The sequence below is a fragment of the Mucor velutinosus genome, assembly GCF_035048745.1.
Source record: "Mucor velutinosus strain NIH1002 chromosome Unknown tig00000165, whole genome shotgun sequence".
NCBI classification, from domain to species: Eukaryota; Fungi; Mucoromycota; class Mucoromycetes; order Mucorales; family Mucoraceae; genus Mucor; species Mucor velutinosus.
Window position 1 is genome coordinate 149,101 of NW_027041913.1, and position 27,541 is coordinate 176,641.

General features: G+C 40.4%; 7 protein-coding genes across 7 annotated transcripts; 4 read left to right on the plus strand and 3 right to left on the minus strand.

Moving 5' to 3' along the window:
- Positions 1-2,100: 2,100 nt before the first annotated feature.
- On the plus strand, positions 2,101-3,360 carry BOI2 (polar growth protein; the record flags this gene model as incomplete). The annotated part of the gene is made up of 1 exon (XM_064822352.1): positions 2,101-3,360. The coding sequence occupies one exon, from the start codon at positions 2,101-2,103 to the stop codon at positions 3,358-3,360; it is 1,260 nt and encodes a 419-aa protein (XP_064678952.1).
- A 1,667-nt stretch (positions 3,361-5,027) lies between these two features.
- ATC70_002984 (uncharacterized protein) lies at positions 5,028-7,626 on the minus strand (the record flags this gene model as incomplete). The annotated part of the gene is made up of 7 exons (XM_064822353.1): positions 5,028-5,099; positions 5,151-5,411; positions 5,462-5,635; positions 5,692-7,077; positions 7,141-7,224; positions 7,281-7,445; positions 7,507-7,626. 7 exons carry the CDS (start codon positions 7,624-7,626, stop codon positions 5,028-5,030), a joined length of 2,262 nt encoding a protein of 753 aa, XP_064678953.1.
- Positions 7,627-9,104: 1,478 nt separating this feature from the next.
- On the plus strand, positions 9,105-12,290 carry ATC70_002985 (uncharacterized protein; the record flags this gene model as incomplete). Its single annotated transcript, XM_064822354.1, has 2 exons — positions 9,105-9,936; positions 9,988-12,290. 2 exons carry the CDS (start codon positions 9,105-9,107, stop codon positions 12,288-12,290), a joined length of 3,135 nt encoding a protein of 1,044 aa, XP_064678954.1.
- Positions 12,291-12,749: 459 nt separating this feature from the next.
- On the plus strand, positions 12,750-14,595 carry NIFU5 (NifU-like protein 5, mitochondrial; the record flags this gene model as incomplete). Its single annotated transcript, XM_064822355.1, has 7 exons — positions 12,750-12,924; positions 12,975-13,030; positions 13,085-13,268; positions 13,326-13,548; positions 13,615-13,785; positions 13,846-13,987; positions 14,041-14,595. The coding sequence occupies 7 exons, from the start codon at positions 12,750-12,752 to the stop codon at positions 14,593-14,595; spliced, it is 1,506 nt and encodes a 501-aa protein (XP_064678955.1).
- Positions 14,596-14,679: 84 nt separating this feature from the next.
- On the minus strand, positions 14,680-16,659 carry ATC70_002987 (uncharacterized protein; the record flags this gene model as incomplete). The annotated part of the gene is made up of 7 exons (XM_064822356.1): positions 14,680-15,334; positions 15,392-15,794; positions 15,853-15,979; positions 16,031-16,183; positions 16,240-16,392; positions 16,446-16,538; positions 16,594-16,659. The coding sequence occupies 7 exons, from the start codon at positions 16,657-16,659 to the stop codon at positions 14,680-14,682; spliced, it is 1,650 nt and encodes a 549-aa protein (XP_064678956.1).
- Positions 16,660-17,644: 985 nt separating this feature from the next.
- Positions 17,645-19,199, plus strand: ATC70_002988 (uncharacterized protein; the record flags this gene model as incomplete). The annotated part of the gene is made up of 5 exons (XM_064822357.1): positions 17,645-17,647; positions 17,704-17,884; positions 17,938-18,234; positions 18,298-18,586; positions 18,644-19,199. The coding sequence occupies 5 exons, from the start codon at positions 17,645-17,647 to the stop codon at positions 19,197-19,199; spliced, it is 1,326 nt and encodes a 441-aa protein (XP_064678957.1).
- Positions 19,200-24,333: 5,134 nt separating this feature from the next.
- ATC70_002989 (uncharacterized protein) lies at positions 24,334-24,711 on the minus strand (the record flags this gene model as incomplete). Its single annotated transcript, XM_064822358.1, has 1 exon — positions 24,334-24,711. One exon carries the CDS (start codon positions 24,709-24,711, stop codon positions 24,334-24,336), a length of 378 nt encoding a protein of 125 aa, XP_064678958.1.
- Between the last annotated feature and the right edge of the window lie 2,830 nt (positions 24,712-27,541).

The following is a 27,541-nucleotide window of genomic DNA, read 5'->3' on the forward strand; positions in this document are numbered from 1 at the left end:
ATCTGCCTTTAATTGAATTGATTCCAACGATACGGGCGTGGGGCATTCCAGAAAAGTTAGATTCACAGCTACAGGCCGTTTAGGAATAATCCGTACATAGCAGTGCAAAGTCAAAAGGCAGAATGTTGATACACATTGCATATTAGAACCCCACAAAATGGCTCAAGACGCTGTAGGTAGCTTTAAGAGTATGTTATTTATATAGACACCAAAGAGATAAATGTTGTATGTGGAGTGGAAAGTATGATCAATTGACTTTTTGAGATATGAGCGTGCTGTTTTTGCTTCAAAAGCGATAAATGCCTTGATTTTTGATGACCCACAGTTTTGAGATACAGTGGTATAAAAAAGGAACCAGCTGGCTCTGGTAATCCAGATAGGTCTGTAGCTGAATGGGTTACAGCGAAACCATACTGTGCTATTAGGTGGATTGCGCTTGTTTTGAAGCAGACTCTTACATTGATGCCCATCTCAACAGTATCTCACAATTTCCATGGTTACAAAGTATGCCTTCTACAACCATATCGCATGTGAAATGAACGAAATTGCTATATTGATAATGAGATTTTTGCTCACGTATCGCCATTCAATGGGTTGTTGTTGTTAAACTGACAATAGAAACAGAGAAAAACTTGAATCAATTGCCAAATACGACCATAGTCAATGTGGAGCAACAGCTAAGGGCAGAGCGTTCCCACGTCGCTTTTTTTTTTACCAGTTTTGATTGCAAGGCAGATAAGAATGCAATGTTCGAAAAAGACGACTCATTGGCAATAAGTGCACTCAATTAACTATGGAAATATCATACATTGACAAGTGCGCATTGGTTAAGAAAAACGCCCATTGGTAACCTCGTTGTTGTAAACAATTCCTGTTCTCCTTGCATACAAATACTGGAAGACATGCCTGCAATGATTGATGGCAAAAGATGGCTACATGCCTGCAAAGATTGCTGACAAAAGATGACTACATGCATTGGGCTTGTATCATTGATTAGATACAGTACCATTCGATACTTTGGATATGTATTGTCATAGTAAACATATGATTTTCATTAAACATCATGTTGAAAGACGAAGCAAGATTTCATACTCATCACGGCGTTCATTGATTGTTTATCGCTTGAAATCAGTAACACAAACAAAAACTTGTATAAAATGCCCCACCCAAATAGATTTTGCTCTCGCCAGCGTCTATCGACCCAATGCAAATAGGCGCACAATCGGTTTCTTCCGCACAACTGGGGGTGTGTGATGATTCTTGATAAAAATGGCATCCGTATTCATGCAAATTTCTTGCGATAGATCCTCGTTGATGGGAATAAAAGCTTATTTTCTCTTTTTCGCAAATACAACCAAAAGGCAACAAACCTTGCAAACCTTAAAATATGCTCAATACACCTTATATGGGAGGCATCATCATCTTTGTTCTTTAATGCAAAAAAAAAAAAAAAAAAAAAAAAAAAAAAATCGCCACCACCACACCCATTCTTGAAAGACGCTTTCTAAGAACCTTTTTTTTTTTTTTTTTTTTTTTTGCGTTACAATTTGTTATACCGGATACTGACTATATATACCATCATTCGGCTGAATAAAATGAATCATGTCAAATATACATCATTTGAATAGTCTCATCTCTTTATAGGAAGTTGAAATGGGCCACTCTGATTTCTACATTTCTATTTTTGATATGTCCTTGTTGTTACGGATTTTGCTATATATGTCCTTTGCTCTCGCTCGCTCCCTCTCGTCTCCCTCCCTCCCTCCCTCTCTTGCTTAGGTTTCTGCGGTTTTCAAGGTGGCACACAAATACTACATCCAGACTCTTCTATGCTTGTGCGTCCATACACACGTGAGAAGTCCTTTCTCAATCCAGATATGCTTTAGGAAACGCCGTAGACAACTGTCCTAAAAAAGTTGCTGTGTAATTGCAAATCACAAAGAGGACCACCACCGGGATTCAACATCCTGTCTCCATTTAGTAATCGTCGGTTGTTGTAGATGATCCCTCCTCTCTGTGAATTGCTATAAATCAAGCGGATAGATAGATCTCTTTCTCTTTCTCCTTGTTTCTTTATCTTATATCATCACAATTACAACTATGAACAACTGGGGAAATAGCCACTGCTTGAATACCAATGTCACCTCATCTCCTTGTGTCAATGCAATGCCTACTCCAGAAGCTTATTATTCTCCCAATCAGAGCCAGATTGAAGCGATCCAACAATCCGAGTACTGGTACCAACAGCAACAGCGTGGGATCTCCCCTTCTTCATCTGGTTTGTCTCGAGAAGATAGCTACTCTCCGTGCTCGACTCCAATCTTTAATGTGGATGATGCTCACATTATGAACCCTCCTCTCTCTTCCTCTTGCACGTCCCAATTTATGCCATTGATTGATCCCATGGTCTATAGTAACAACAGTAACCATGCTACAGCTGTAGCATCTATATCACAGCCTCCCTCTTCTTATCAGCAGCCCATGATGATGCCCTTACTGGAGCATGAAACACAAGCACACCATGAGAAGCTGTTATCACACTACAATGACCATACATCCATGATGGCCACCACTGATATGAACACTTATATGACATACAACCTTCGTTCCCCTACACCACCTATTATATCAAACATGTATTCTATGAATGCTGCCCCAATGCCGGTCAACAGCATGTATGTTTCATATCACAACAACTACGCAAATCAACAACTAGTACATACCCACAACCATGCAACCACTGCCATCCACCGCTCGTTAGCAACACCCTCATTACCACACGCTTACGGACAGCATTTAGTCTACAACCGCTATCCGGACAATGTCAAGTATACACAACAAGTACCAAGTCATTTGATGACAACAACAGAAGCAAAAGAAGGCAATGCATGTGTCTCATCATCACCATCAGTATCCTCTTCTTACAGCAGCAGTAGCAGCAGCAGTAACACCATGCATGGCACAACTTCTACTATACGACACAAACAAACCACCAATGGTACCTTGAACGGATTTCCTTGCTTAATACCTGAATGCAACAAGCTGTTCTCTCGACCCTACAACCTCAAATCACACATGAGAACACACACTCATGAAAGACCCTATGAATGTACATATAAACCTTGCGCCTGGAAGTTTGCTCGTCCTCATGATCTAAAAAGACATGAACTACAACACACTGGCCAAAAGCCTCATGGCTGTCGGTTCTGTCATCGCAGATTTGCAAGAAGTGATGCTCTCAAGCGCCACTGGAAGGTCGATATCAATTGTGCACAGGCTTTGAAGCAGGAAACGGCAATGAATGGTGGACATGAGATACAGACGAGACGCAAAAAGGCCAAAAAGAGCTCCAGTAAATAATTGCTTGTATTGGTGCATTTGCATGCTGTTTCATCTCATGTGGCTCGCAACTGTTTCGTTTTCAAAATATAATATATATTATCACTCTATTCACTTATCTATAATACAACCTACATCCAAACCATACCCTATATCCGCTTAGGTTTGTTCTCGTTTCTTTTTTTTTCTAAACTGTACATCAAGCATAATAAATATCTCATTGTATTCATAACAAAACACTCCCCCCAAAAAAACAACGCCTCTTGATTTAAAGCGGGTTGATCCAAAGTTGCTCATTCCGGATGCTTCATGCATGTCGATCAGCTTGAAGCCTATAGATCTATCTGTTTAATATAGATTTCACGTTTATCATTGGTTTACTCGATTAATTAAACCAGCATTGCGGTTGTCATCTTAGTAGGAGCAGTATCTTCTCCTGCCAGAGCTAATTGGAATGGATTACGCTCTTTGGCGTATGGCAACCCACACATCTTGGCTTATCAAAGCTCTGCCTCAGAACGTCATACATGTCAAAACTGTATATACATGTCGGTCGGCCCAGAATCAAGTATAGGATTTGACTTGGGCATAAAATTGCCACGGATGCTCTTCCTTTTCCAACTACTCTCTGGTGGTACAACAGTTGGGGTCTGGATGATTCAGCAGAATGACCTTTCTCCTTGAATATGATTGATGGAAGAACCGACAACAAAGGAAATATTAATATCAAACCAAGAGTGATACAAAGAGGCTGTTTTGGCTCAAATCCCAAAAATTAACAAAGCCGACACACAGAGAAATATAGAGACCCGAGTGATACAAGGTACCAACTTTATACTACATGATTTACAATTCAAAGTTATCTCAATAGAGTTGTTATACTGTACACATCCTTCAAATGTGTATGAAATCAATAGTAAATATTCACTTTTGAAGACATGAAATACGGATCAGACTCTCTGAACACGTTCAAAGCGAATAAAAAGCAGGTGTGGTAGGGACAACCGATCAATTTTTAGCTACCAACTGGAAGACAGCCGATAGTTTGAGCTATTTTGCTAGGGTTAGTTTTTAGAAATGAGCAATTTCGGTAATAAAACCATCCAGTAGTTTGGAATACTAAATTATGGGCCATCTAGTTGTTTAAACTATTAAATTATAGACCACACGAAGATGTGGGCTGCTAAACTATGAGCTGCCTCCACTGACTATGGCTACTTGGTGATGATTGAGAGTCTTGACGACAGACCTTTTAGCTAGCTAGTGCCATAAGACATGCAACCATGCCACCTCCAAGAAATCCCACCAATCCTTGCCTGGAAAAAGGCTGTGCAAGCCATGTGCTTCATCTGAATTAGTTTATTTGCATACCCATCAGTTAGGCAGTAGCTTCAAGAATACAAAGAAACAAGGGCAGTATTTCTCAAAAAATTGATGAAACCAGCTTTCACTCAAAAAAAGTAATATTGCATTTTCAAAACCAGTACATTGGAGAGTGGCATTACGATAGAGTAGCCCCATTATTTTAAGAAAGTGCCAAAATCAATAAGCCTAACTGTACAAACACAAACATGTACAACAGTAACACAATATCACTGCAAGGAGTAAAAAGGAAAAGAAAACGTATGATTTTTTCATTATATTCTGCAATTGGAAAGCTTGTTGTGGGGGTGGGGGGGGGGTGGGATTTATTTCTTTTTGAATTTCAAGAGTGAAGGTAGTAAGACGTCAATTGGGCCCGCTTTTTTAATGAAATCGTGCTAGAAAGATTATTAGTTGAGACGCCAATAAGCAGCAGGCAATAGACTTACTTCTAATAGTTCGGCAGCCGTGGCTCGAGATTTCACATCTACACATAGACACACTGCAAGATAGCTTTTCAGTTCTTTGGATAGTTTGTCAGGATTCTTGAGAGAAGGCGTGCCATTGGTGGCAATCAGGTACAGTGCCTTCAGTGGCTCCTCGTCGAGGTAAGGCGGCTCATTCTCAATCATCTCAATGGCCATGATACCTAATGACCAAATATCGACTTTTGCACCGTATTCCTTTTGCTTGACAATTTCAGGCGCCATCTTTCACGAGATGTTAATAGCAGGTGGATGAATAGATAAGAGCAACTTACCCAGTAAGGCGTGCCCACCATGGTAGCTCGCTTGTTTCGTTGATCTGTAAGTTTAGCGCAATATCCAAAATCACTAATCTTGACTTGACCAGCAAAGTTCAGCAAGACGTTATCAGATTTAATGTCTCGATGAATGATATTTTGAGAGTGCAAGTGATCCAACCCCTTTGCCGTCTAGATAGGTCTCACAAGCTGAGTACATTACACACAACAGCACACTGGCCACTCACCTCATAACAGACTGTCGCTATTTGTTGCTCTGTCATTGTGTTATGTTCAATTACGTCTGTCAATGCACCTCCTTCCATGTACTCCATCACAACCCATAAATCACCACGCACCAGAAAGGAATCAAGGAAATTGACAATGTTACCGTGATGAGATTCCTTCATGATCATAATCTCATTGACAATCAAATCCAGTCGAGATTGTTTGGATAGATCCATCTGCTTGACGGCTACTTTTGCATTGGTCGTTTTGTGGTCTGCTAGGTACACAGAGCCTGATGCGCCTTGTCCGATTCGCTTGGTGCGCTTATAGATCAAATTGGGGTCTCCACTAGTAACAACCGACCTCAACCGCTCCATGATCTGGTGATCACTCATGGTGCTGATTCTCTGATCTTGTTTTTTGTTTGTTGCTATATCTGCGGCCTTTTTATCTGTGGTGGTATTAGTGGAGGGAGATGGCGTAGTGGTTGCATTATTGGAAGAAGGCACAGGCGTAGATATTTGCGGTTGGGGATTGGGTATAATGGATGATCGTCTTGTGGTCTTGTTATTAGATGGCAGTGTCTGTGTTGCTGGAGAAAGAAGTAGCTTGTCCTTTTGGGCGGTTACCGACATCTCTATGTCGCGTGTTCGCTTCATGAGGTTTTTATCACGATCCAATGCAGCAGCTGCCTCCTTGAGCTTCTCTTTTTCCCTTTCAAATCGTGTGCTACGATCAGACGGGGCTGCACTCCGTGTGCCACCATTACTAGTTTCTGGATGACGCTTGGTCGTATTGGATGTGTTTTTGCGAGGCAGTGAGCCACTGAGTGTCGTAGGCGTAGGCGATGCTGGTGTCGTGCTGCTAAAGGGCGCTAGTGTTGCTGATTTGAAAGACTTGCTCTCATGATTGCTCTTGGCTAACTCTTCTACAAACGTTTGCTTCTCCTTCATGCTCTGTTGCTGTAACTTTAGCTTTTCCATCATCATCAAGACATCTTTATCCATGGCTTTGATATGATTCATATCGACTTTGGGTAGGACCGGCTCTTTTTCGTGGTGGTGTTGTTGTTGTTGTTGTTGTTGTTGAGAGTTGCTGGTAGCAGCAACAGCAGCAGCAGCTGGTTTATGGGTGGGTCTAGCTGGAGCCTCACGAATGTGTCGGGGTGCTGGTGTGGATCGACTGGGCTTGGGATTTGACATTTTCTTTTCTTGTTCCCAGTTGTGATTCTTCCTATACCCATTGCTGCTTGTATTGTTGTCACTTCTCTCATATGCGCTTTTGTCTCTGCGAGTTTGCTCAGTGTAGAATTCAAGTGCTTCCAATACAGCTTGCGGGTTCTTTGCGGCATCCTCGGGTGTGATTTTTGAGCCCTTCAATAATGCATTCCATTGATCAGGCAAGCCCTAGTTTGCGCTCGTGGATAAATATTTGTCCTTTTGATATCCTCCATCACCAAACACACTTACTGTGAAAGCACCAGTGATAGGATCAAATCCCACATGGACCTTGTGAACAAAATTAGTGGGGCCTGATGCGCCCAACGGTGACCTCTTTTACCATGGTTTTAGTGATCATACAGGACCCCATTTCACACAGAAGCACTTACATTGTATATCTCATCCATCCATGAATACAGCTCTTCATCGTTACGACATGCGATATAATATGACTTTGCCTTGGTGCCCAACTCAAAGCAATGTGATTTTAGTTCCGAACGTGCTACGGCTGTGATTTCCTTTAGAAATACGAGTGCTACGCATTGGCCCGTTTGCTGATAGAGAGACAAAGTGTTAGCGTATGTGCGTTATGTTTGGCTGCTGCTTAGGCCTTACTTCGTTGCGATGAAATGTGATTGTCTGCTCACGTAAAACGACATATCGCTTTGACCAAATCCAAGCTCTCAATCCATCCTCCTTGACCTGAAGATTGCCATCCTTCTTTATCTCCGCCATGCTAACACTGAAGAGAGAGAGAGAGAGAGAGAGAGAGAGAGAACGCAAGAAGTTGGAAGAAAAAGAAGTTTAAGAAGTTGAGAAAGAAAAAAGAGTTGAAAAAGAGGAGAGATTGTTGATTGACGAGAGGGGTCAAAGGAGAAGGTCAAAATGGCTGCTCCAAATACAAAGGTTAACTAAAAATCGCTTAAAGGGGGGAGCTAACCTTGGTGTTAACTCAGAACAAGAATCTCAGGGGTAAAATAGACAGTTTCATTTTTTTTTTTTCTTCTTTGTAGAGCGTTATTTGCGAAATGATGAGATATAGCAAGCAGTCAATCAGGGCATGTGCAACTGAGATTTCAAGTACGTTTGATGGATGATTGGGCGTTTTGAGGTAAAGGATGGAGGATCCATGCTTGTGATGGGATTGTTTGACATCGAATGGTCGGTTCATGTGTAATCCATGGGAAAGAGAGCCAAATAAGACGATCCAAGATCTTGAACAATAGAAAATAAATTCGGAAACGCTTCCGGAATGTCGAAAAATTGTTTGTTTCCCCTAGATGAGAACGGCTCATCATCCTGAGGGCTACCCCACTCTAAAATGATGGGCAAATCACAGCATCCACAACAAGAGCAAGCATCAAAACAACAACAACAACAACAACAACAGAATGAGATGCAGTATACATACACATGCAGGGCGTAATATTTGATTGGGAGGGAAACTATGATTACTTAGTGTGCAATACATCATTTATTGTATATGATACACATGTGATACAATAGCTAGTATATAGGCGTGTATGCATAAATACACAACCCAGCAGATTAAAATGGCGGTTACATTGTGTATAGATTGCCACATTGCAATAAGGAGAGGTATATAGAGGTGATTGCAATTTACGCTTAAAGTGAATATCAGCCAATTTGAATGTTGTTGTTACTCCTTAATTACACAGTGATTGGTTACAATCATCGTTGATGATATTTTAAATCAATGCGTGTACTAGCAGGTTTGTTTACCTACAAGGTGCATCTAATTATTTTTTTTCCCCTTCTAACCTTGTTATATATATCAGAAAGAATATATACATATATGATAAACTTGATTTATAGTGTGGAGCCCCACTGAAGTCAGCATTTGGACAAGCAGCGCAAGCAGCAGGTCGTCCACCAACCCCGTTTACATGGATTTCTTTGCACGTTTGCCTTCAATCCCATCAATTATTGTTATTCTCCCCCCCCTTGCTTTTTTCTTCTCTCTTCACTTTCTCTCTTTTGTATTAAATCTACTCAATTCAATTTTACCCTTTTTTTTTTCTTTCTTCTTCTTCTTCTTCTTCATCTCTATTTGTACTATATCTACATATAACATTGCAAGAGACTCTTTTTTATATTCTATACTTATTCACCATCATCATCATTATATATATATATATATATATCTAAAGCAAAAAAAAACACTCTTAAAAAAACCCCACAAAAAAAAATCAATGCAACGATCCAGTATGATGAAAACTCATACTTACAGCAAAAAGCAGATGGAGCAAAAGCCTAATCCCTCTGTCGCGTCCACCTCGCCATCCACCTACGGCATGCCAACGCCCTCCAACAGCAACACTGCTACTCGATTAGCCCAAATTGACGAAATGAAGTATTTCTTTGCCACTGCAACGCAACATTGGGAGCACAACAAATCTTTAAAACGTTTTGCATTACCTGGAGGTTCAGGCTCAGGAGCAGCAGCAGGAGCAGCACCCGGCGGAGCACCGCCCAACGGCACTGGAGAGAGCATTTCGTGTGTGCTATGGAATGACTTGTTCTTTATTACAGGAACGGATATTGTACGCTCGCTCACATTTCGCTTCCATGCATTTGGTAGGCCGGTTACCAATGCAAAGAAATTTGAAGAGGGCATATTTTCTGATTTGCGCAACTTAAAACCTGGTCATGATGCTCGATTGGAAGAACCCAAATCTGAATTACTGGACATGCTGTATAAGAACAATTGCATCCGCACGCAAAAGAAGCAAAAGGTTTTTTATTGGTTTTCTGTGCCTCATGATCGCCTTTTCCTTGATGCTCTTGAACGTGATCTCAAGCGCGAAAAGATGGGTATGGAGCCTACTACCCAGGCCGTAGCTGAACCTGCAGCTTCTTTATCTCTCGATTCTACGCAGGAGCTGTTCGATCAGCTGAGAAAGAGTATATCACAGTCGGCTGCTGCCACCGCTCAGGCTATTGAAAACGACTTGTCTGCCTCCAATTCGGCTTTGAGCACACCCGTACCCAACAGCAGCTTGTCGCTCAATTCAATCCATCAGCGTATGTAGGCAATTTGAATGTCATGACATGTAACTCACCTTGTAGTCATAGATCATTCGAGCTATCTGGACACGGATCCACATTGGCCTACTTCGCCCACACCCAGCTCAACTGCAAATCACACACCATGGTCCTCTTCCCAATCCAGATTGGAACGTGCTGCTTCTCAAGCCAAGAGACCGCGTGTCAACTCTGTGCCTGCAAGTATTGGCCAAAAGCAGCAGATGCAATTGCTTCAGCAGCAGCAAAAGAGCCACCGTTTAAGCTATGGCTCCTACTTTGCCGGCAGCCCCATTAGCACCAGCAGCACAGCATCTCGTCGCAACGGCCGTCGCATCTCAAGCACATCCTCTTCCATGCTGTCTTCTCCCACTACAACAGCCGATGACTTGCTCTTCCGTGATGATGCCAGCAACAGCACAGCAACGCATGCTACAGTCGACATGTCTCTCAAGCCCTCCAATTCGTATCGTCACCACCCTGATTATATCATGGATCCCATTTCCAACGGAGTCAATCAATTAGAAATCACGCCCTCTTTGTCCAACACGAGTCATAGTACTAGCACAAGTAGCAGCATGTTGCAGCACAATAAAAACAGCAGCAGCAGCGTCGTGTTGCCATCCAAATCACTTGACTCGAATGCTATGAAAAAGACTAAAACTATTTTTGGCAATTTGAGCTTGTTTGATGGCTCTCCAACCTACAAGCAACGTAGACGTCGTGCTGCATCCGTCTCTTCATCCGTCTTGAATCAGCCTCATCCCTTACATATCACTGCAGGTGGCCCTGAACGTGTTGTTCGTCGTCATGACAAGTGCCATCTTCGTACGCCCAGCAGTGCTACTGCTAGTAACCAGAATTCGTCCTCGTATGCATCGTCGCACTTGCCGTCCAATATGGTAAATAGTAATAGTAGCAGGTTAGCCATGGCAGCTGTCAAGGCGGGATTTGCCCCAAACCAAATCATCGCGACGCCTGCTGCTCCTCTGCCTCCTCCCATGCCCATGATGACTGCAAACCACTCCCACGGCTGGCGTCCATCTACCACAACGGCCATTGCTCAGCAGCAGCAACAGCAAGACTACCATTGTCCTATGCCTGATTGCAGGCATTTGTTCAAACGGCCCGAGCATCTAGAGCGTCATATGCAGTCGTTACACATGTTTATTTGCACTGTGTGTGGCAAGCACTTTCCTCGATCTGACCATCTGGCTCAGCATCACCGCCTTGAACACGAAATTCAGCAGTACGATCATGTCTCTTCCTTGAGCGGTAGAGGCGACAACAACAATGACGATGACTCGTCTTCTCCAGACGACTATCAACGCAATTTCATGTTTAATACAGCCTACGGCACAAGGCAGCAAAATCAGCATCAGCAGCATCAGCAACAGCAAATGCTCAATCACAATCAACAGCCTCAGGACACTGGGTTTTACTCCAACTCTTCTCGCCATTCATTCGATGATGCTCGCTCCTCTGGCTGGTCTACTGCTCTTTCTGCTGGTGGCAGTGGAAGTATGAGCAGCAGCCACAACAGCAGTCGATGCAGCACGCTGAGTCCCATGCTTGATCTTGATTTTGATATGCCTGATATTCAACCGCCCACCGCTACCACCGATACCGCTATTCAGCCCAACCTCGATGCAGTAAACACGCCCATGAGCTCCAGTCGCAGTAATACTTCACTAACTACCACGGAATCCTCCAGTATCATTCTGAATGGCAGACAGCAGCAACTGTTTAATGCATCGTATTATCCTGAGCCATCTACTATCGAGGACGAGCCCAATTGGAGTTCCAATGGTGTGACAAATGCTGCTGCTGCTGCTGCTGCTGCTGCTGCTGCTTCGGCAATGCGAAAGAGCTCATCTTCCTTGGAGGATGACTTTAGCTCATCATCTGCCTCTTCACCTAGCTCCACATTGCAATACACAGGTGACCCATTCAACAACAAGGTGGGTGTAAACTATGCCTCGTCTTCTTCGTCCAATCTGAACCATCTGCCAATGACGCTATTATCGCCATTCAAACCGACTCAATTGCAACAGCAACAGCAACAGCAGCAACAGCAGCAGCAGCAGCAGCAACAACAACAACAGTTACAAGACGAGCATCATTTATTGCAAACGACCCACCTGAGCGAGCCATATTCCAACTACGCCCACCATCATCAGCAGTTTGACGTTAACATGGACAGCATGTTTGCGAACAACAGCCCCAACTCCAATCCTATGAATGAGAATAGCCCTGCGAACAATTATCAGTCTATTTATGCACCCTATGTTGATCAGCAATACTCTCCTTTTATAACATCACCTGATAATATGAACATCGTTTTTGGCGCCTAAAATATATACAAATAACAACATCAACATGAATCCCAAAAAAAAACAACAAAAAATCCAACAAAAACAATGACACTTTATAAGCATCTCATGATATCGTTTTTTTTTCTTTTTAGTAATTTATTTATTTGTCTCTTTTTTTTTTTTTCTATACAATTTTATTAGTATTATCATTCATTCTATGCATTTTTTCATGAATAACAGCATTTTTTTTTATATGTTCTCTCTTTCTCTTAGAAGGCAACCTCTCTTATACACATTATGACAGCATTTCCTCCCCTCTTTCCCTCTTTATTTTCAAAGGAAATTTATATTGGCAGTAAAATAAACCTCTTTTTTTATATGAAATCCTTCATCACATGAATGATTTTTGTTGTGTTGTGTTGTGTAGCCATAAATTAGCATTTAAAGATAAAAGGCTTGATTTGCTTCTTTTTCTATCTATTCATTCTTTTTACTATCATGAAATTTAGGTTGCTATTGCTGTCGGCATTGCTGCTATCAGCTGAATCAAAGCATATCACGACCAAGGTGGCCATTTTGGGCGCTGGTGCTTCCGGCATTTCAGCTGCTAAATTATTGTCCAAGGCGGGGATGCACGACTACATTATCGTGGATGCGCAATCCTTCATTGGAGGTAACCTCGACAGACGCTTTATGGAGATGATGCTCTGACAAAGTGTGTAGGCAGAGTGCAGCATGAAGCGTTTGGCAATAGCTATGTAGAATTGGGTGCCAATTGGGTATGCATGATGCCATGATTTGACATGCCTATACGAGTGCTGATTTGATGGCAGATCTACGGCAAAGGCGATAATCCCATCCATAGAATGGCCATGCAGCATGGACTAAAGACGACACCCAACGACAAGAACAATGTTGCTTATTTCGATGATTCTGGGCTGCTAAAAGATCAACAAGAGGGGATCAACGTCAGCAATGAATTTGAATCAGTCAAAGTCAAGCTTGTAGATTATGCAGGTATATTTACAGATACACACACAAACACAAACACCGTTAACTAATACACAGTAACAGACAAAAGAATGAAGCGTCAACAAGTGGACCTATCAAGTAGATCAGCTCTGAGTCTACTAGGATGGAAGCCTAACACGCCACTGAAGGCAGCTGTAGAGTACTTTAACATTGATTGGGAGTTTTCTGAGCCAGCTGAAATGTGCTCACTTGATTATGCTACTGGCACCGTCGATTCAGTTACAGGCACTTACCCATTTGGCAATGAATTTGTAGTCGATGAAAGGTGCTGATCATTCTTGTTGTGCTATCCACCTCTTCCATCACTCATCACGTTTCTTTCTTTGAATAGAGGATTTAATTACGTCTTGAAGAAGGAGCTTGCGACATTTCTACACACGGATGACGCCCGTCTCATGCTCAACACGTTAGTTACAGAGGTCATTTACAATGACCAAAATGTGACAGTAATCACTTCAAATGGACATGTCATTGAGGCCGAATATGCAATATGCACATTTTCGTAAGTGGTCCATTGTTTATCTGCTGTTGCTATCCTGACCTGCTTATTTTTTTGCGACAGACTAGGCGTATTGCAAAGTGATTTGGTCCGGTTCACGCCCATGTTCCCTGAATGGAAGAGAGAATCTCTGCTCAGTTTCCACATGACGACCTATACAAAGATATTCCTTCGTTTCAAGAAAAGGTTCTGGGGAGATTGGCAGGTACGTCAGTGTAACAAACAATCAGATTCAATATAAACATATATGATTTACAGTTTGCCCTGTATGCCAATAACGTGACACAGCATGGTGGATACTACACGGTATGGCAAAATCTAAATGCACCAGGCTATCTCTTCAAACCAGCTGCTACAGGAGATAACATCTTGATGGTAACCACGACAGATACGGAATCTCAGAGAATAGAGCGAATGACAAACACCCAAGTGCAACATGAGATTATGCTTGTGCTCCAAAAGATGTTCCCCTCTGTCCAGGTTGAACCACCTATCGACATCTTGATCCCACGCTGGCATCAGCACCCTCTCTTTCGAGGTTCTTATTCAAACTGGCCTATTGGTGCGCTCAAGAAGCATCACCTGAACATGCGAGCACCATTGGAGAATAGATTATGGTTTGCAGGGGAGGCTACATCCAGTGCTACCTATGGCTTTGTGCACTCGGCTTGGCTGGAAGGAGAGTCAGTTGCAAAGAGTATACTGCAGTGCATCACAACTCATTGTCCTGTGTATGAAAAACATGAATACATTACAGGCTGCGATGTCAATGTGAGAGAGAAGCCTCGATTTTTTGGCCAGTTTTCGCATTAGTAGCTATCAAATAAAGATGTTGCCACCTCGAATAGATTACATGTACAATTGGGAAGAGACTGCATCCCTGGAATTTATTCATAACTATTCTTGTTCAACTTGGGGAGAGGCACTGTAATCAGGCATTTTCTCTCTTCTTCTATCACTCACGTCGTGCTGCTGTTGTTCGCTTTGATTTTCTGGGGCCACAGTAGATGCAACGACTTCATCCTGTGAGACAGCATCTTGCACGTCTTGGCTCATTTGCTGATGTTGCTGTTCCTGAGAAGGTGTGTTTAGAGGCATCACACTCAATACCCGTGTCAGTTTGATGATCGTGTCAGATAGTTGCTCGTCCACACTTGTCAACACTTTCAGTCTTTGTTCCAGTGCATCTCTCGTAGAGGTTGACAAGATGCGCAAATCATCTTCTGACAAAGTGATAGGAAGTGTGTTTCCGTTTTGCTGAGAGTGTTGATATTGTTGAGGGTTCAGAGGAACGAGTGGTATCAAACCAGGTATATTGCTCGGTTGGTTTGATGGTGTCAGGATGTTTAAGGATGAAGAAGAGTTTGTTTGATGAGTAGGGCCAGAGGGAATAGGTATGTGGTTGAATAAGGACTGCACAAATGGTTGCTGTGGCGGTTGATGATAATTAGGCTGCTGTGGTGGGGCCTGAGGTGGTTGTGGTGGTTGCTGTGCTTGATCTTGAGGCTGTGGTTGGTTTTGATTGTTTGCCTCAGTCAATACAGAACGACGACTACACACAATCAAAGATAAATAGAATGCGCAGAAATGCTAGTTGTCTCTCACTTACCATGTAGGACACGTTTGCTGTCTCTCGAGCCAACTGCGCAAGCAGTGGAAGTGGAATATATGCCCACAGGGCAGTTTCTTGGGCTGATCCAAATTTTGCTCGGTATCGCCTCGATAAGCTGCTGCTTCCGGGTTATCCTCATCCATCGTTGTATCCACAATCTGCATCTCCTCTCTACAGATAATACAGGTGCTATCGCTTGATCGAGATAAATCTTCGGCAGTTGCGTTGGGATATAGTTCGTTCATGTTGCGAGTCGCTCTTCGGTAACGATAAAGATCTCTGCATTTCTGGATGAATGATCTGAAGGTGACATAAACATCTCGAATGATGTGCAGAGGCAATTGATAGTTCAAGCAAATGTACAAAAAGAACACAAGGTAGGTAATCAGCTTGAAGAAATCTAGTAGACAACATGATGAGCCATACTTCACCGAGAGCTTCTTGCATGCCCATCTTACCTGTTACAAGGTCCAAGTAAAACACATACATGGATTTCCCCTCCCAGGTCTGTTCTGTTCGCATGTCAATCACATTGAGTATGTATTTTCCAATCGTTGACAAGATTGAGCATATCAAAATGGTGTACTAGCCCTCATATTAGCTTTGGCATGCTTGTGTCGTATCAAATGGACTTACTTCGAAGCCAAACATGATCATCATATTGGGGCCCTTTGTCAGGGTGACATGAATGGCATGATTAGCTAATAGTGAATCTATCAGGAGCAGAATTGCCAAGAGATTGATCATTCGAACATGGAATGTAACGCGGTTTGCCGGAGATTGCTCCATCTAATATATATACTGGTAAGCTACTACGCTGCATTGATCCTCGGTATTCAACTTACGAATTCAACACGATCTTGACATAGCCAGTGAAATATCTTCAAGAACAGTAAGGTGGTAAAGACAACAATGAACTGCAAGTCAAACTCTTCTCGGAAGATGGTCATTGCCAAGCATGTTTCTGTCACTGCGTACCAGGATCTCTCGTATAAATGCTACAGAGAGAATGTAAGCTGCCAGAACAACATTGTCTCTCATGCTAGCTAACCTCGACTTCAATTGCTCTTAATCGTCCAAAAAAGATGGCTTGTAATGCTTTGCCGAATAACACTGATATAATAAGACCCATGTTTAATAGAATCTACACCAATCTACTGTTACTGCCTGTAGTTAAGTAAGTATTCTACCAAGCTTACCATCATACATGCGCTGGACTTTGAAAGATAGATACAAGCAGCATAAAAATTTGAGCGTTGATGCATTGCGGAAAGTACCACTCCAATAGCCAGTATGGAGGATACGCAGCCATAAACGGCCAATCTCATTTTTTAAAAAGTAGTTGTAATAGTGGTATTAAACAAGGAAAAAAGAACGGTAAAATGTGTATGCTAATAATCAAATTCTATAATAAAGAGCCACAAAGGAAAATTCAATTGAGCATCACAGAAATGCCCGCCACGTATTCATCACCAAATGACGTACTTTGATTGACCAGAATCCATCGGGTACGGCTACCTGGGTTGCCTGCCTCACCATGCAACCTTAAATCTTTGGAACGAAGGCATCCACATCTCTGACCTCTTTGAACAGATAAAAAAAAAAAAATAGGAGATGTTGGTTTTCACAGCTGAAAACCGAGGTTACTGCTGAACAAGCCCTACTTGCAATATACATCATGACGCACAACCCCATTCACGCAATGTGGTAACACTGATGCTAACAGAGGACGGTCTGTCAGCATATCATATATCTTAGAGTTCAACGTATGGCTATGTTATCCATCTATGAAAGCTGTCTTGACTATTCAATGCGAGACATGTCGAAGAAAATCTCTTAACCAGCATCATTGAAAGAAATTGACATGATTTGATTTGAAAATCTTGGACATATAATGGCTGTAATGTACTGCCTGATTGCTTAATTAATGCAAGCATATATATTTGTCTACTTTTGTGTCTTTTTCAATAATTGCAAGTGATGTGATCAGTCTATTTTTACACAGCAGCAACCCCGCTTTAATTCTCGTGCCTGATTGCCCTCTCCCTTTTGCAATTGAATCAAAGAAAGACGGTTGGTTGGGTCAAAATTTTGAGAAAAGGGAGTATTTAATTGTCTTGTGCTTGCTTTGTGATACGCTTGTTCTTTTCTTTTCACTCCAATAAAGAAGACAACCTTACAAACTGGTTGAAATCCTTGTTCTGATCATCCAGTTTCTTTGTGTACTTACAGCGATCTATATAATCTAAAATGGTAAATAAGCAAGGAGAAAGAGCACATGATGGAGCCAAAATATTGATTTGCACAAGTGTTGTGGAGGAAGCAAAGGCCCCAAATGGAAGCGAGAAGTAGTAAAGGATCACAAGTTTGATTATATTGATATCAATGAATTCTACGATCCCTCTTGTCCAGCACGAACTAGCTACATGTTTATGTACATCTTAATGATAAAGGGCTTTCTGGTCTATGTGGCAGATTTGTGGACAGCAGGTAAGCTATACTACAAATTTGACATGACACCAAGATACTGATACACTGCTCAGTTTCGCTACTTGTCATTGGCAATTCAAGTATCAATGCAGATGCGTCCATCCCACCCGACGTTGCAAAGTGGATTTTCTTGGGCGCAATCATGATTTCATTTGTGCTTTTGTTTTGGGACATTAGGAAATCAAGAGGAATAGTCGAATCGAGAGATATTTCGCTGGCCTTCTTTTCAGTCATTGCCAATCGATGGTACTCGGTCAAGGATTACAAATACTTTTGCTTGTTTGGTAAAATTAACCGCTCAAGAAAGCAAATTGACTCTATTGCGTTTTTCGTTTTTTTCACTTTGAAAGGTAAGACGAATACAAGTATAGTGCACAAAATAATGGCAATTTACAGAAAATGTTTAAATATAGGTTGGAAAAAACTGCTTTTGGCAGAAGCACCTCGACAAGTAATTAACGTTGTTACACTTAAAACGATCATACCCGCATGGATTCAAATTAACAATGGGTTGAAGATATCAAACGACGGTTTGGGAAGAAACACGGTTCAACGAATCATGACAGGCACCATGATCTTCTCTACTGCTGTATTTGCAGTCTCGTTTATATTACTTTGCGCTGCTGCCATCATTTATATTCCCGTTTTGTGTCATATTCAAGGTAATCTCAAGGAGTACTGCTGCCACAAAGTAGATAAAAGGTAGGTTTCTCAGCTACAAAAGGCTGCTGTAAACATACTCATATTTGGTTGCGATAGGATTGAAGAGCTGTTGAAGAAGCAAGCAAAGAAGAGAATAGAAAAGAACAAAAAAGCTGATCAATACAGCCATCATCACCACCAAAAGAAATCCTCAAAGAAGGACAGTATTGAAATGGAATCACTACCTCAACCAACTCTACCTAAAGTGGGTATGAATAGTTTATCTGTGAATAACTATTATCCTCATCAGCAAGCACCTAGACAGCATTATCAACAACACCAGCAACAACCCAGCTTCACAGGAAGCGTAAATAATAATCCTGGCAGGCCAAATTATTACCCACAAGTATCCTCCTCCAATTCAAGCACTCTTATGGGATCGCAATTTACAAGACGAAATAGTTTATCATCTGTTGGCAGTGATCAAGTAGGTCTGACTTCACATGCCCAAGGTCAGCCATGGTCGTCAACACCATACTACCAGAGCAATGGAAGTCATAATGGAAGCAGTAGTAATCTGTCATATAGTATTCAGCATCAGCAATACCAGCAGCCGTACCCACAATACAACAATTATCACCAGCAGCACCAACAGCACCAAAACTATTATTGAAGTGACAGGTGCGAACCGTAAATAGTGCTTTTTAAGTACATATATTCAACAACTTTAACCAGATCATACATACCACTTACAACTACTATATAATCATTATCTTTTTCCCCCTTATTTGTATAAATTGCTATCCACATATTATTTTGCACGGTTCTCTCCTATAGCAAGAGAACGAGATGTAATACTTTTTTTTTGAAATACTTTCACGATAACGAGCAATGCATTCATAGAGATAAACAAGAGAAATCGAACAAAGTTTGAGAACAATGTATATTATTCACGAGTCAACGGAGTAAAAAAAAAAAAAAAAAAAAAAAAGGCGAAGAATTTCCTTCGTTACTTGGATGATGCTTTATGCGTTCTTTTGCCGTTGATAACAGTTTTATCCTCTGCATTGTTCGATCAGGATTAACCCACATTTTGCTTTTGTTGATATGAGACCTGAAAAAATTTACCTTGATCTATTTTTTTTCTGTTGCACGCGGGATACAATCGCTAATTGTTGCCTTCATTTTTACGTAAATCTAGAACTTCATTCTTTGGAAGCTGCATTAATTACTAGCATACTGTTTTTCAAAATTAATTGATATAAGAAGAAGAAAGAGACTGAGAAGCATTTCTTTCAGTATAGAGGATTACAGCAGTAAGGAACCAAGGAACGGCTCTTCAAATTTCAACCCCAGATATCGGAAATTTGGTTGATTTGAGACCCCGCTATTGCCTTCTAAACGATGGTGCAATTGAAATTTGCGTAGGTAGCATGGTTGTTGAGAAAAGGGAGATTTTAGAAAATAGTTCATTTTGAAAAATAGATGCTGCTAGTAAAAGTTTTTAAATTACTATATGAATGTGGAATGTATGTGTAGTAGAGGTTGTAGAAGGTACTTTGATTGAGTAGGGCATGTTTGATGTGGGGTTATTGAGGGCGATGTCAATGAGTAGTGACGGAAAATGTTCCAAATGACCGATTTTCAAAGGGCCATACCGCTGGATCTTACTAAGTGAACGAGAGCTTCAAGCTTAATGACTTTAGCTTCTTTTTTAATTCTCCATACGATGGTATGGTTATTATAGATAAATAAAAAAAAAACGTTGAATATCCCCTGCTTGTAGTACATAAAATATATGATTCTGAGCAAATTTATGAAGGGAACGTACATCTAAAACTTAAAGCTTTTATATTATAATGGATATAGCGTAGAGCTATCGAATGGTTTTTTTTTGTGCAAATCCAGTGAGTATTTGTCGAGATATGTTCAAAAAAGAGTATCATGCAAAATCGTGGATTTTTCTTCGAAATCTACGTGCGATAGCAAGCAAAAAATCTGGTGACGATTTTTTGGTCAAGACAATATTTTCAATATTTCATGATAGAGTCATGTCAGAGCTTCAAGCAATAGCTCATTCGATAGGAAATTTTTTGGTTTACAATGCTTAGTAATGCTTGACAAAATGTTTTGATGGCAGATACTGATTAATCTTCAGAAATCAGCCAAAAAATGGCAAAAAATATCGTATCAAATATCAGGTGAACAATGTACACCAGAGACTTGATATAAATACCATTGTATTTTCCTTTAAATTCTCTACAAGTTTCATATAAGTTTGAAGGGGCGTTTACTATCAAGAAACGCGTATTTTTAAGGTCGATAGATTTCGGAATCCCATGGATCATCATTCAGAACAATAGAAATTGAAGCTCCGTTAAGCTTCCGCATGTGTATACCTCGTATCTATAAATTTGGGAAGACGTTTTTAAAATCGGAGTGTACGAAAAGGGACATATTAACTTGCTAATTTCAAGTTATCAATAGATACCTGACATGTTGAAGAACGTTGTTGTCAAGACTAGACAACTGTAGCTTGCTTTATTCAAGAATAATAATTTTTCCAATTTAAAATATGTATATTTCTCCGCATAAAAATAGCATCTCCAATGTTGATTACCTCATGAAGTAGGCCCTCAGTTAGCAACGCAAAAATGCGAGGCTCCACAAAGTTTGACAGTATTAAACTCTAGTAGCAGTGCACCAAATTGCGATTACACTATTATCAAATGTCCCTTTGAAATTAACTATAGTCGATAATACACAGGTCTGCATCCTAAAACCAGCATGTGGACTTTGAGGCTTTATAGACTAAAATTCACGGAAAAAAAGAATTAAAAAAAACAGTAAAGTCAACTTGATAAAAAAGGTATTTTTTATTAGCAAACTGACAGGTGTAAAGTAAAATTGAAGTATCTCTCTACTGGTCAGATAGATGATCCTTCTTATATACTATAACAATGGATAAAAGTTATATTAATTAGATTGACAAATAAGTCAACTCAGATCAACTAATGTCTAATCATGCTAAAAGACAACTCCAGCACGCTAATCATGATTTAGCTTTTGCCTGGATGAATAATTAGACTCTCATCCAAAGTACCCTGATCTATTCTTTCTATAAGGATAATTAATATCGATCTAGTAGCATGTATCCGATAGGTACAATCTCCTTAGTCTATATCAATAGTACATATCTGAGTGTATTGCAGTGAAATCAGGTTTAAATAGATTTCACAAAAAAAAAATAAAGCAATAGTAAAATACAATAGAAATCAACTGTATTTTATTTTGTGTATAAAATGAACTGAAGATCCTGGAATTGAGTAAAAAAAAGAAGAGTATTTATACATTTGCATCTGGCTTGTAGGATTAGTGATGATAGAGAGCAATAGGTGCTGCTATTGCGATATCTGGCAAATGTTGTTGATGTTTGATTTAAAGTGGTAGTCAATGCAGGAGCACTGGCCATAAGGGTCGATTTGAGTAACCTTGATGGGCTTGGGTGAGCTATCGTCATAGCATGATTTAATGTAACCTTGATGGTTTAAAGTGTGATGTTTGTTATTGAAGCATGGAATCCTTTATCTGGGATATTGTGCAACTATGGCAGCAGGGCATAGTTGTCATATTTGAATATGCTTGTTATTGATTTAATTCTATTTGGATAAAGATACCATCACCTATTACGACCATCATGGGTGTGATTGAATACACTGTGATCAGGAGTGATTCATTCACACGATGTGCGATATAAGCGTGTATCTTTACTTTAGTATTTTTAAATGGGTTTTTGATGTACATTTGAGCGCTTTCATTAATAGATCCAAATAGCATGAATTTGAATGAGTGCTATTTGATGAACTTTGGTTTTCAATTAAGTTGCGTTTGGGTGGCTATTTCATTACATGTATATCGCTGAACATACATCTTTAGCATGTATCTGGATATATGGCATGTCTATAGCATGTCTCATATACAGTACAAGTCTGTAGTACATAAATTATCTGTAGCTAGTATCACGGATATAAGCATGTGACTTATAGCTGTTTAGGGTATAGATCATCTCTGAGAGGCAAATGTATTAGGCGTCGTTTATTACATAAGAGGATCTGAGAATGAGCTGAGATGCATAGTAAAAGTGAGAGGTCTTTATTCAAGCAGCACGAAGGAACATGAGTGGTGCCATCAAATGGCTAATCTATATCCTGGTTCCTGGAGAGTGGTAGCCTATGGCCTTTCGTCCCTGGAAGTGGGTTTCAATTCCGACAAATGTTCTTCCGTCAAAGCTATTAGGAAGAACACTCTATCCTGGATCATCTTTGTTGTTTATCCTTGACTGGTGGTTCATAAGTTCTGATGCAGCACATCCTCGCTACTGGTTCAAGGCTTATACAATTATCCCGCATTCAAGATTAAGTGCCTATTGCTGCGGCACTGTCAAATAACTATAAATACCTTTGATATCCACACTAGTTTTGATCCCCATTCAATCTTGGAATAACATAATAAATGTATTCAGTTCTAATTGTATTTACTCTGTCTATATTTCGTTATTCTAAACAATAGCGTGGATCATAAAGTGCACATCTGAAGAACCAAGCTCCTATTGCATTAATCTTGGTGCTTATCCAGATATAGTAAACATCCGTAGTCAATGTCGGAATACAAGTATAAGTCTATAGCGCCATCCATGTCCGTGGTGCCATTTATAGCCTATATCTTACATAGTATGAATCTTATAGTACTAGCGTACCTGAAGTCCATATCTTCTTGTAGTATAAATCGATATCGTACATCTAATCCAGTGTACATACAGTTTATATCTAAATCTGGTAACTGGATGAACTGTCGGAATGCAGATCATAGTAGATGTATTCCGCAAGCGTAATTGACTTACTCTTCTGGCAATGCAACCGACTACCCCCTTCGTTTTAGGTCGAATTCTGCTCAAATCTAGTCATTTTCAAGCACGAATAACTCATGCCACAAAGCGTTTTGAGGGCTTGGATTAGTACCACACGCCTCCTTTTGGCCACACTTTACTTCCTGATGCTTTATCTCAAATTTCTTTGGGTCATTGCAAATCCATGAAAATTCGCATATTTTTCATGTGTATTAGCAAGGGAAAATTCTTGAAAACCAAACGATCGCGTTTTTCACCTCAAAAATGAAGACTTTTCTTATGATACATACCAGATCAAATTGATCGTAAAGATGGAATGCAACAGTGGAAACCCTTTCTATGAGGCTTGTATATGTTAAATTTTGACATATCCACAGAAAACCTGTTTTCATATTTTTGTAAATTGCTCATTATTGTTGGTGTGGAAGCTGAATGGAGCCAGCATCATTCGATGCGCCTTCATTGACACTTTATAGATGCATTAGAAAGTAAAGTATAACAATGACAATTTTTATAGTCAAATTTAGCAAAAACGATTAAAGGATGTCAGATCAAGCCAGATTTGAACACAAAAATGACAACTGCACAAATCCAAATTAGAGTGCCGCAGCGACAGCTGCTGTGGCAGAAGACTGAGGCCAAAGTTACTAGCCGTGACGTCGGATAGGACGCCCTCTCATTTTTCTATATCCCGTTTTTTTTTCCTTTTGCAAAACGCGTTTAGTATCAAACCATGTTGGTTTGGAAACCGTTCGAATGATAATAACACTCCAACTTCTGATCACACTGCCTTGTATTGCTAAAAGAACTTGACACTGCTTCTTTGAAGAGGGATTTAGTAGGTATCATTCGATAAACGAGCACTGGAAGACGTAGAATCAGTACTAACTGAATTTGTTTGTTAGGTTTTGATAATTTTTTTGCTTTTTTGACGTGGGTGCTGCTGCCATTTCTTTTCTGCTGTCTCTGCTGTCTGCTTCTTGGTCTTTGTCTGGTCTCTGCTGGTGTTGCTTGTTTTTTGGTCTTTGTCTGGTCTCTGGTGTCGTTTGTTCTCTGGTTTTTCCACGGTGCTGGTGTTGCTGCTGCTGTTGCTAATATGGTCTTCTCTGGTGTACTGTGTCTGGTGCATGCTTTTTCTCTGGTCTATATCTGGTGATTGTGTATCCTCTGGTCTATCTGTGGTGGTGGTAAGTGGTAAGTATCTTCTTTCTTCTGGTCGGAATGATATAAAACTTCTTTGAACGTTTGTATTATTGCTTCCTTTCTCGTGATAATGCATTTTATCATGATATTTACTTTGTTGCGCTTTCTTCTTCTTTCGCTGGTTTCGTTGCCTCTGTGGCTTCACATGAGACAACGTTAGTCATTATGTTGCAGTGCAAACTTGCACCACCATTGCTTTTGCAGTTTTGTGTGTTTGCGTTACTTTACATTCGACTATTACCATGCACTTTGCTCATGTATGCAATTTTGTTGCAACAACGAGCTCTTTTGAGCATCTCTGATGTTGTACTTGTTATACTTTTCTTTGAATCACTTTGTGTGAGTATCCCTTTTTTGCCCATGCACTACTATACTCTTATAGTATTATATTCATTTGTTCCTTTGATTATGTTTCTTTGAAGCATACCTTTTTTACGTTGTGTGGATGTGCCTATCCCTGAAGCTCAACAAGACATTATCCGAGGCTAGGAGGTAGATAGGCCGCCTCCACTTGGTTATCATTACTTACTTTAGTGATGATTGAGAGTCTCAACGCCAGAATCTAAAGCTAGGTGGGGTAAGTAAGGCATGCTCTAGCACCTGGGGGAAATTTGATGATAGTAACGGCTATATTGCTATATATATCGGAGCTTAAAATTTTGCCTCACATCAAAACAGGGGGAAACCCTCGCAAATTTTTTTTTAGGTCAGCGGAGTTTTCAAGCAATCTGATTGGTTGATGGATCGAAGCAGCGAAGGTCTACAACTAGTTGGTTTCCTATTGATCTGTCTAATGTTATTTTGTCTTTTATAATAATAAAGCCTTAATCAAATGGAAGTAGAAGTATATAGTCACACCTTTAATGTTCTTCAGAATGGACACTGTTCATGTCTCAATGAAAGCAATTTAGTTGTTGCATACAAGCATGCATCTTAGGGTACATTCACTTTCTCCTCAAGCTACTTTTTACAGTGTAGCAACATAGGTATATACCGTAATTGATGCTATTATATAGCTTGTACACAATTAGACCTGATTTTTAAATGTTTTCAGGATTTTCAAACGAAAGCATGTGATGAAATTATACCAGCTTACCTGTACCAATACTCATTGCGTAGTCCTAAGAGTTATGTATTGTTCAAGACCTTCTTGATGTATCATTTCTAAACCGGATCTCCAAATGGCTAGGAACAATCAGTTCAAGCGCAGATCACATCAGATCATAAATTTTGACATGAAACAGGATTCAGTTACGATCCGTATCATGGCATGTTCAGGATAATAGATCCAATCTATTATCCTATCACCCAAATCAACCCATCTGATATCTTATCCTCACATCAAATCCCTCAATTCGAATAGTATATAAACCCTCTTATTTCCAATGTAATAAACTATATTCTTTACCTGATTAATTGCTTACTCTTTTATATAAATAATTTATTTCTGATAAATCACTTCTTACTCAAATTTGTAGAATTAGTTCTCATGGATCAACACCACCACCCAATAGGCTAGCCCCAGTTGAATCGTCAACGTTCTGCCTGCCTTGTTGATCCCACCTTTACCATCGCTAGCATCCGTAGCACTAAAAGAGAGTGTTGGTGGATGATGATGAGTTGAATGAGCGTCCTCTGAAGAGATAGGATACTATTACTGCCATTCGAGGAGAACTATCTAGCTCCTCTCATCTTGCCCCTTTATTGCATCTCCCTCCTTTGCGAAGAAGGACAGCTATGCCCTGGATGTCACAATTCCCAACTGACGATAATTCATATAAGAAAACTGTAGCATTGGGGAGGATGGGCCTGCTGGCAACGAGAAGGGTCCTCGTTGACAGATACATTTTGACAGTAGTGTCACTGAGTACCTGCTTAAGGACGATGATAAACCTTACAGAGTAGTAGATGCCAAACACTTTGCATATCTTCGTGTTTCAAAATGATGTCTATCTCAAACACAGTCTGCCAAGTTTTCAACATAGCCAACAGTTCTCAAATCATCAAATGCAAGCATCTATTGCTAACAATAGCAACACGAACACATCTTATGCTGGGTGAAGCATTTTATTATCCTCTCATCCCACATTTTATGAGTGCATATTTGGGTTCGTCAACGTGAACAAGATGCAGCAAAGGCTGCTTCTATTGTCAGCTCAGAACATTACAATATTGTCACCAGACACAAGGAATTAAAAACGAATACTCTATCTGCTAACTAGTACCTCCTTTGGCTGCCCAAGGCTCTATCTCCTGCCATTAACAAGCGGATCCAATGGCATCGCAACATTGAAGTTTTGTTAGCTGACTGCCAATGCTGCTCGTCAATTACAAGCAAGTTCTTTTGCGTTTGGCTCGTGGTTATTTACTTGTATCAACACGTAATGCGAATCTGGCTCCCTCTGAAACTTGAAAGTTGTTTATTTCAGACCTAATGTTTAGCTGTACTCGCCCCGTTGCTCTCTTGCAAAAGTGTTCAGAATGCACAACAATACTCAGAATGGACACTCCAATAACAATGTATATCAGTAACTTGCGTTGGGGCGTATGGAGAACAACTGGTGGTAATTGTGCAATCACAAACGCTGGGGTCGGCCGTCAAGATTAGAGTCATTGAAAAAACTTGCCTACCGTGCTCAAAATCGAATATAGGGAGACAAAAGTACTGCTCTAAATCCCGCCTTGTGAATGTATGCATCAATATTCAACTGATTTAGCAAGCACTTGTGAAATATACGATGTGAATCCAGCAATACTGAAAAGAATCACTCATACCTCATTCAGCTCTGCATTCCTTGTAGTAAATTCCATTATTCACAAAAAGAACATTGACATGAATGGTGCTAGAAATAGAAGAGATGCCTGTCTTAATCGTACAATGTCCGCTGGATACCGCCACTGTGAAC